The sequence below is a fragment of the Trachurus japonicus genome, chromosome 15, assembly GCF_045865225.1.
Source record: "Trachurus japonicus isolate A0001 chromosome 15, Traja_1.0".
Classification (NCBI taxonomy): domain Eukaryota; kingdom Metazoa; phylum Chordata; class Actinopteri; order Carangiformes; family Carangidae; genus Trachurus; species Trachurus japonicus.
Genome location: NC_140921.1, coordinates 2,709,004 through 2,718,910, shown reverse-complemented (window position 1 = coordinate 2,718,910; position 9,907 = coordinate 2,709,004). Strand labels below are relative to the sequence as shown.

General features: G+C 43.5%; 1 protein-coding gene across 1 annotated transcript in view; it reads right to left on the bottom strand.

Annotated features, from left to right (window-relative positions):
* slc30a6 (solute carrier family 30 member 6) overlaps positions 1-9,907 on the bottom strand; it is a 97,990-nt gene that overhangs the window by 29,972 nt on the left and 58,111 nt on the right. The window contains exons 8-9 of the mRNA XM_085799257.1: positions 6,208-6,243; positions 2,806-2,900 (exon numbers count right to left, since the gene is read on the bottom strand). Coding sequence (XP_085655383.1) covers positions 2,806-2,900; positions 6,208-6,243 — 131 coding nt within the window. The remainder of the gene's footprint in view (positions 1-2,805; positions 2,901-6,207; positions 6,244-9,907) is intronic.

Genomic DNA, 9,907 nt, shown 5'->3' with positions numbered 1-9,907 from the left:
GAAGTCAGTGCAGACAGAGTGTGAGTCTGTGACTGGTCTTCATCCCTCTGATGTCAACACTGTGTCTCTGTAAAAAATAGTTGGTAGTGAAACTAATAAAGCAATAAATATGAAATCAATCAATAAATCAATCAGCTTGTGTGATGCCTGGTATTATGGGATGTGACCCTGTTTGTACTGAAGTCTGTGTCACAGTCAGTGTGAAGTCTGGTTCTGTTCTGAGCATCATTTGTGGCTGTGAGCGGCTTTTTGATGGCGGTCGGCTGGTGGCTCCATAAACAGCAGTGTTTTCTATCTGGCTGTCTGTGCTGATGTCGCTACAACTTTCGGTTCGTACTACTCTCTAGTCTTTACTCTTTCGTTTTCGGTTCGTACTCTTTAGTCTTTACTCTTTAGTAGGGGTGTAACGGGATATGTATTCGTCCCGTGCCGTCACGGTACGGGGGTCACGGTTCGGTGCACACAGTCACACGACGAATACGTCTGAATGAATATTTAAAAAAATAAAATAAAATTAAAAGTTGAGTCCTCACTCCAATCCAGGTGGCGGTAATTAGAGCACTGGAAAAGAGAGTAGCGACACGCATTGGTCAAGTGGAAGCGCCCCCTGGTGGCGGGATATGGGTTTTGCAAATGCGCCCAAGAGCTGGCATCTCTGCAGTGTTGGTGAATGAGTAAGTGCGGTATTTTCAATAATTTAAGGACATTTATAGATCACCCACGTTAATAGCATCATCGTGGACCCTTTTGCAGATAAATATTAACATAGTGGCCATTAATTGTTGTGTCACGAATGCTTGCTGTTTTAAATGATAAAGATAAGTCCACTAAAGTGTCATACAAGTTTGCGCGCTACATTCAACTGTGTTAGCTAACTGTTTGCCACTTAAGCCTGTGTTTTCTTTAGTTTGTTTGTTTGGTCAAGCAAGTTATTGTGCTGCTGGCTTTTATTTTATTTCCATGCCAGGTTTTTTATGTTATTTATTTTGACAGCTGGTGGTTGCTTAGCAACGGTAAAGCGTTCGCTCGTCCCCTTCTGTGTTTGTCCACTGTGTGACCGGTAGTACTGTAAACAGCTCCGTGTGTTTTTATTAATTATCTTTTTTTTAATCAAAATTGGAGGAAAAACTTCACATAATACGTTTTGGGTTTGATTTTGTCACATTTTGTAATGGTTTTTAAGTGTTGTCATCTTTTATTTTGTGTGTTATATCTATGTTTATAAAAAAAAACAGTTGTTCACATTAATGTTACAATTTAAATTTTGAAATAAATAAATTATAAGCATAACTTAATATGACCAAGGCACCTAAAAGCAAAAACACAGCAGTTTTCATCAATTTACAAGCAAGTTGGCAACACACATACATTGGAGTGAATGGGTTTCTTGGGCGGATTTGCAACACCCATATCCTGCCACTAGGGGGAGAATAAAGTGACCACGGGAGTCTATGGTGGTGTCGCTACTCTCTTTTCCAGTGCTCTAGCGGTAATGAGCCTCGAAGCTGCCACAACCGTCATAACAGACGAAGAAGAGAAGTGATGAGAGAGTGAAGTTAGAGGAGCTGCTGCTTCATTTATGTCACCGTGTGGCTTCTCAATGAAACACAACAACGACGGCGACGGCTCGCGACCATAGACTGTGTAAGCAGCTCGCGACTGGTCCACCGCATACACTGTAAAGGTCGAGCGGACAAAGTCCGTCGGCGATTTTCACGGATGCGCGCCGCGTCGCTAGAAACGCATCAAACACGTAGCGCATGTTCACCCGCCCCCCTCCCACCCACATGTCAATCACTGGTGCAGGGAAAAAGACAACTTCTCCCGCTACTTCTAAGCCTCTTGACATGAACACAGACAGGACCAGAAACATCACCAAAGCAACTGGCATCTAGTCTAAATTAACTGTGTAAACCAACATTGATGTTAGTTTCTTGTTTTGTTTTGTTAGCTGTCAGTTGTCAAGTGCAAGTTTTTTTTTCCTCTAGAATTAATGAATGGCATGATAACACTCCTAATGCAGTTGTTTAATTTTATATTCTATTTTTTTTTTTTTTACTTTTATAACACAAGACAGATTTTAGTTTTACATTCAATAGTGTCTGTTGTACCGAAACCGTACCGAACCGTGACCCCTGAACCGAGGTACGTACCGAACAGTGACTTTTGTGTACCGTTACACCCCTATTTTTAGTTTTTGGTCCGTACGTTCTAGTCTTTACTCTTTAGTTTTTGGTCTGTACTCTTAATCTTTGGTCTGTACTCTTTAGTCTTTACTCTGTAGTTTTTGGTCCGTACGTTCTAGTCTTTACTCTTTAGTTTTTGGTCTGTACTCTTAATCTTTGGTCTGTACTCTTTAGTCTTTACTCTTTAGTTTTTGGTCCGTACGTTCTAGTCTTTACTCTGTGGTTTTTGGTCTGTAGTCCGTAGCCTTTACTCTTGGTCATATGTCTGGTTTGTCAGTTCTGTAGCAGTGTCGCGTGTCCAACTCGTCTTTAATCTGTAGAAAACAATTTAGAGGACTTCTCTGTGTGTCTGTGTCTGTGTGCGTGTCTGTGTGTGCGTGCGTGTGTCGTGCTTCAGGAGAAGTTGCTCTGTTATTATTTCAGACTAACCTCTGATCCCACGGCGGCCATTTGTGATTCATCCACTGACACAAACAGAATAATCCCCCCAAAATATAACAAAAGACAAATTGTCCCCGTTCCCCAGTGTGAGTAAGGATTAACAAACCTCCACCGTCCAGAGGAGAAACAACCACAACAACAACAAATAAATAAACAAAGCGTGTGTCAGTGTGTGTACCTTCTGAGACGTATGCAAACGGCTTGTTCCTGACAGACAGAAGAGTCAACAGGTTGAAGAAGAGAGCGACGAACGTCCCGACCAGAAGACGACCACTGAGAGAGAGAGAGAGAGATGCTGTTAATACACAAAGGTATTTAGGACAATAAAACAACAACAGAGTGATTAGTTTAGAGGACATCCAAATACAAACACTCTGAGCCCAGTGTGTGTGTGTGTGTTCCTGAAAACATTATGACATTGTTAAAAGGTGAATATATGGAGGAGCTTGTGTTGCGTTGGATGGTGCAGGTGCAGGTGTAGCCGACTGACAGAGGCCACTAGTGGTGGATGGTGGAACAGCAGCAGTGAGGTGGAGGAGAGACTGTGTTGTTCAACTTTATCATTATTATTAATTCAAATCATAGACTGTAAAAAGAATGGACGTAGCGTCCGTGACATCCCCCATTGGTTTTGGGGAGTCGTTTTTGTGACTCCAATATGGCGGCCTGAACAGCGCCATGTTGGATTGGCCGGCCGAGAACCCGCCCACTGGCCTCGAAGCAGCTGTCCACGGAGCTGCTCGGACCTGTCACTCAACATTTCCGCGCCCTAATTGGCCAGAGTTTTAACCTAATAACAGTAAAACGGTAGAGTTAAAAAAACAATTCACCCCCCTCAGAGTGTGTGTGGGGGTAGAAACTATCGATTGAGACCAAAAAACGTTCTGACACCAGGCTTTTAACATGTTTACTGAGGATGTAAAGTCTGTGATTTTAACATGGGGGTCTATGGAGAATGCTGCTTTCTGACACCAGCCCCCAGAGGTAGAAGAGGGGATTGCAGTTTGTTGAACGAGGAAGTGACTTCACTTCTCAGACCGACAACTGCCCCCTTGATTCAACTATTATTCCGCTTTTCCAGCTTTTCTCAGACTTATAAATATGTTGAAAATGTTGGATACTTGTTCCAACTTTTTCTTGAAATGTTACCACTTTTTTCTAGAAAATATTTAACTTCATTTTATTTTTAGAAATTTTATCACTTTCTTCTGGAATTTTCTATTAAAACTTTTTTTTTTTTTTTGGATAATTTTTACCTCTTTTTTCCAGAAAGAAACAATATTTCCACAAATTCACGCCATTGGCCCTAATTTGAACGTTGACTTAAAAAGTAATGTTCTTCAGTCTCAGAACAAGTATTTGTATTTGTGGTGGGCGTAATTTCAAATGAATGCATGGGAAACACTGCTCCATCCTCCTCCTAACAACATCACACCCATTCACACACATTCGAGACCATTTAGAGTCTCTGATCCACCTACATTGAGTTTGACTGGACTGTGGAGGAACTCACACACAGAAATATATAAACTCCACACTGGGTTCAAACTCAGAACTTTGTTTTTTCTGTTTGTAATTTTGCATAAAAACAGAAAAGCGTTTTTTTTTCTTCTCTGTCACTCATCTCTTTAAAATAAATGAAAAAGTAATAGAGTGCACACACACACACACACACTGTACTCTTCAATACACTAATCACACAGGACAATCCTTTTAAGAGCCTTCAAATTAGTCCAAACAATCAGCGGGAGGCGAAGAGCTGCCACAATAACTGGATGATAAACTGCCCCCCCTCCTCCTCCTCACCCCCCCCTCCCCCTTAAAGGACAGATTAAAGAGAGAGAGAGGAGGATGAGCGTCTCTTTCTCTCTCTCTCTCTTTCCACCCAGCAGACACCTGTCCCTCCGGTTAGTGTCCGTCTCTCTCACGTCGTCCAATCACATCCATTCACAGAAGAACAGAGAGGTGGAGGTGGAGGGGGGGGGGGTGATGGGGGGATGAGGTGAAGGGGGAGAGAGGGGGTGAGGTGGTGGAGGGGGGGAGAGGGGGGGTAATCTCGTCACAGGAGACAGGTTTAAGTCTCGTTGTGTTTTAGGTTATAAAAGCCGCCGTTAATCTGTTTTATAATGGAGAGAGAGAGAAGAGAGGGAGGGGGGAGAAAGAAGGGGAAGAGAGGGAGAGAGAGAAGAGAGGGAGAAAAAGAGAGGGGGAGAAAGAGAGAGGAGGAGAGAGAATGAAAGAGGGGGGAGAGAGGGAGAAAAGGAGAGGGGGAGAAAGAGAGAGGGGGGAGAGGGAGGGAGAAAAAGAGAGAGAAGGAGAGAATGAAGGAGAGAGAGAAGAGAGGGAGAAAGAGAGAGAGAAGAGAGGGGGGAGAGAAAGAGAGAGAGGGGAGAGAGGGAGGGAGAAGGGAGAGAGAGAGAGAACAGATGGGGGAGAGAAAGAGAGGGGGAGAAAGAGAGATAGGGAAGAGAGGGTGAGAGAAGAGATGGGGGAGAAAGAGAGAGTTGGAGAGAGAGAAGAGAGAGAATGAAAGAGGGAGGAGAGAAGGAGAAAGCGTGAGGGAGAAAAAGAGAGGGGGGAAAGAGAGAGAGAAGGAGAGAATGAAGGAGAGAGAAGAGAGGGAGAGAGAGAAGAGAGGGTGGAGAGAGAGAATGAAAGAGGGGGGAGAGAGGGAGAAAGAGCGAGGGAGAAAAAGAGATGGGGAGAGAAGAGAGGGAGCAGGGGAGAAAGAGAGAAGGAGAGAAGGAGAGAATGAAGGAGAGAGAAGAGAGGGGGAGAGTAAGAGAGAGAGGGAAGAGAGGGAGAGAGAAGAGAGGGAGCAGGGGAGAAAGAGAGAGAGGAGAGAATGAAGGAGAGAGAGAAGAGATGGGGGAGAAAGAGAGAGAGGGAGAGAAAGAGAGAGAGGGAGAGAGAGAAGAGAGGGGGGAGAGAAAGAGAGGGGGAGAAAGAGAGAGAGGGAAGAGAGGGTGAGAGAAGAGATGGGGGAGAAAGAGAGAGGAGGAGAGAGAGAAGAGAGAGAATGAAAGAGGGAGGAGAGAAGGAGAAAGAGCGAGGGAGAAAAAGAGAGGGGGAGAAAGAGAGAGAGAAGGAGAGAATGAAAGAGAGATAGAAAGAAGAGAAGAGGAGAGAAGAAGTGGTCGTCTCTCTGCTCAACAGGAAGTGGTTCAACTCCAGTAACTAAACGTGTTGTTTTATTTTGAAAAGACCTGAGAACGTTCCTCCAAAATAAAAGCACCTGAATCTGTGACAGAGCTGATGATGATGATGTCGTCACCCCGAGGCCGCCGTGTTTAATTACCACTGCTGGTGTGGACGCACAACTTACACACACACAACTTCACACTCTGACAGGGTGTGTGTGTGTGTGTGTGTGTGTGTGTGTGTGTGTTCCAGTTGTTTCAGGATGTTCTGTTCCGACAACAGCTGGCCCTGTCTGTGTGTGTGTCTGTGTGTGTGTGTGTATCATGTTGTGTCTGCTCATCTTCAAGTGCGCTGAGGGAATTGGTGTGTGTGTGTGTGTGTTGTGTAAGTGTGTGTGTGTGTGTGTGTGTGTGTGTGTGTGTGTGGCAGTGATACTTACGTGTGGACCTCCGGCTGCTCCATGAAGCGCTCGAAACTGAGGAAACACAAACACAAACACACACAGTCAGAGTCACAGTGGTCCCACCTGGCCCTCAGTGTGTGTGTGTGTCTGTCTGTGTGTGTCTGTGTGTGTGTGTGTGTGTGTGTGTGTGTGTGTGTGTGTGTGAGAGAGAGAGATTGAGCCGGAGAGAGAGTGATGGAGACAAATGAAATGAATGAAAAGAGACAAGGAGCGAACAAACAGACAGAGAAAACAGGAAATACCAAAACACACACACACACACACACACAGACACACACACACACACACACACACACACACACTGTGCCATTCATGACATGGACTGTACAGACTGGCAGCCTCCCTCATGTGTGTGTGTGTGTGTGTGTGTGTAGGGGAGAAATGTTCACTTTAATTCTTTTGTCTCTGCAGTTTAAAGGGTGTTTAACCTGGTCGTCATGGTTACAGGAGACCTCAGACTGTAGTTATTATTATCAGTTATGTTAATTCTATTCTCGATATTCAGATTTCTATCTATCAGTGCTTCAATGTGGACCAAAAGTTATATATTGATATTTTTTTGCTGAATATCAATATATATTAGGGATGCACGATAATTATCTCTCACACACACACAAAGATAAAAAAAGTATCGGCTTTTGGAAGCAGAAAGTTATCGTTTATCGGTTTCAAAATATAGTTATTGTGCATCCCTAATTTATATCATATATCCATATTTTTTTCTGTGAAGCTATTAGAGTTTCCCCCAAAGTTGTTTTAGCCTAATAGCTTAATTTTTTGTTTTTTTTCTAAGGGAAAACAGAAAGACAGTCAGTTCTAGTGCTGGATGACTAATCAGATTTTGATTGTTATTTCGATTTTGGATCCAAACCATCTCAAAACTTGTAGAACTGAAGAAAAATTAATTAATTTTAATCTCTAAACTATTGGTGTTTTATTCTGAAAGGCACAAAAAGAGACAGACAGTGTCGAGGCACATCATGCCGTGGACAATGAGCAGACCAAAGATTTTCTTGGTCGACCAGTAGTCGTCTTTTATGGCGATTAGTCGACTAATCGACCCTTCAAATTAAAAGCCCTATAGCCTTTCATATACAGTTCAGTCATATTGATTTTGACTTACTGTACTTTCCGGACTATAAAGCACCTGAGCATAAGCTGCACCAGCTAAATTTTTAAGAGAAAATGCATATATAGGCCTTGAATATAAGCTGCAGGTTTTCATGTTGTAACATGAGATATTTACACAGAAAGACAGTAGGAACTGTGCATTTCTGCGCTTTTCCTCTGTTCTGGTTACGCTCCTCTCCTCCATGTGCATTTGTTTTCAACGAAGACGGTGAAAAATCAATAAATTGAGCGGTGGATAACGTTACATAACATATACGATGTTACAGCGTGTGTGTTTGTGTCGTCTTAACCGCCATAAACGAGATTACGGGTTTACGGAGCGCGTTTGTGTTGCGGTGTGCAGAGACGAGAGCTGGGACACCGGGGCGGGAAAAAAGTAGCGGCTTATAGTCTGGAAAGTACGGTAACTTTGACAAGACACGGCTCCAAATGTTTTTGTTTTTTTTCCTGCAACCAATCAATGGTCTTGGACTATTTGGGGGCAGCCCCCTAATGAGCAGCCTGTGATGTTTGAACCTCCAAGACAAAAAAAAAGCGACTTTTTCCTTTTTTTGCTCCAATTTTTCTACAATTATTGATTTAAATATCTTTGTTTTGATTTAGTTCAAATGACCTGAAAACATCAAACATCAATAACTGATCGATTGTTCAGACAAAGTGATCAGCAGCAGCCTGCTACAGATGGAGCTCATCAATAACGCTGCCTGAGATACTGTGATCACTATGGATACATATGTCGGTACATGTTGTACAGTGAACCAATAAAGGATCAATGTGTGTGTTAAAGTGTGTGTGTGTGTGTGTGTGTGTGTGTTAAAGTGTGTGTTTACCGCTTACTAACAAACCGTTTGAAGCGTTGCTGCTGCTGCTGCTGTATCGGCGCTGTTGCTATGGTTACGGGCAGGTTAACGCTTGACGCTACGACTTATGAAAGAGTTGACAACTGTCAGCCAATTAGACGCCACACGCACACACACAGACACACACACACACACGTGTAGTTGGCGCACTGCCGGCTAATACTTCATGTGTGTGTGTGTGTGTGTGTGTGTGTGTGTGTGTGTTAATTCGGCCCCTCCCTTCACTGAGAACTGACCGCAAGACAACCCCACACAGGACGCCTGGAGGTGTGTGTGTGTGTGTGTGTGTGTGTGTGTGTGTGTGTTACGATGACAGAGCCAGACAATAACACACACTCCCTCCACATTAAAAAATTAAACACACAACTACAAAGTGTGCGCTTCATATTGACACTTTCATTTTAACGACTCTGAGGCTCATTAACACCGATTCAACATGTTTTCATACTTTTTACATTTATTTTATCTTAAAGGGATAGTAGCATTTGTTTTTAAAGTGGGGTTGTATGATCTACAAATAGCCCCTAAGTACTTTAATTGCAGTAGAAGACTCTCTGCACTCCTCCGGTTAGCAACGCCAGCCCATAATAGCCCTGCCCAGAGATTTACAACATACAGTGCTGTGAACAGACCCAAAGAAACGGCCTATTTTCACGGCCTAAAAGAGGTTTTACCTGGTTAAGTCCAAATAAAAACTGTGTTTTTCCTGCACTTTGAGGGGCTGGAAAAAATTATATTATAGCGAACAATGGAACTGTGTATTTTTTTTAAGGTAAAACCTCTTTTAAGCCCGGAACACACCGCCACGACGCTTCCCGACGCGTCCCGACGCCGACGGCTTTGGTCGACGAGTCTGTTGCCTCTCGTCGGGAGAAAGGAAGAAGTGAAACACACCAGAGCGACTGAGTGGCGAGGACTCCCCCATAGAAATACAGACCAATACAGACCAGGGGCAGCTCTGCTCACTGTTCATTCAAACAAACTAATGCCACTGCCACAGTTAATTTCATCAATGAGACCGACATTAATCTCCCAAAAACAATTTAACCAGCCACGTGTTAACAGCGCTAAGCCGAAATTAAAACTGTTTTTAGCAGCTTACTGCTGTGGCTCGGTTGCCGCGAATTGGCGATAGCCGATGCTAATTTCTGTTAGCCCATCTATGGTGTTTTACATTACACGTTAGCATTAAGCTAGCGGGCTTTATATGCTTAGTTGTGAGCTGTGTGTGTTTTGAACGTTGTTTCAAACTATGTGGGTTTGATTGAACATCTTTGATGTTTAAATATATATATATATATATATTGCCGCTTAAAGCAGAAGTAAGTGATCCGGTTGTTTTCGCTAATGCTGCGTTCCAGACAGGCTTTTGAAATCGTAAATTACAGCTTCAAGTCACAACTTACGACTTTGTAGCGTTCCAGGCAACCCACTTTTGTTTCTCCGACCTGTTTTACCGGTGAAAGTCACTATAACGGCCACTCGTAACTTCTGACCCGTGAACTCGTACCAGATCGAACTGGTACCACTTCACGGTCGGAAAAATACGAGTTTCCTTGAACGCACCATAACAGTCCTCGTCCCTACGTCACCACATTCACGGCGTCCCTTGGCTGCACACACAGCCCTGCATGCCGTTCTCTCTCCTCATTGGATAAAAACTGTAGGATACGATAAATGTTTTC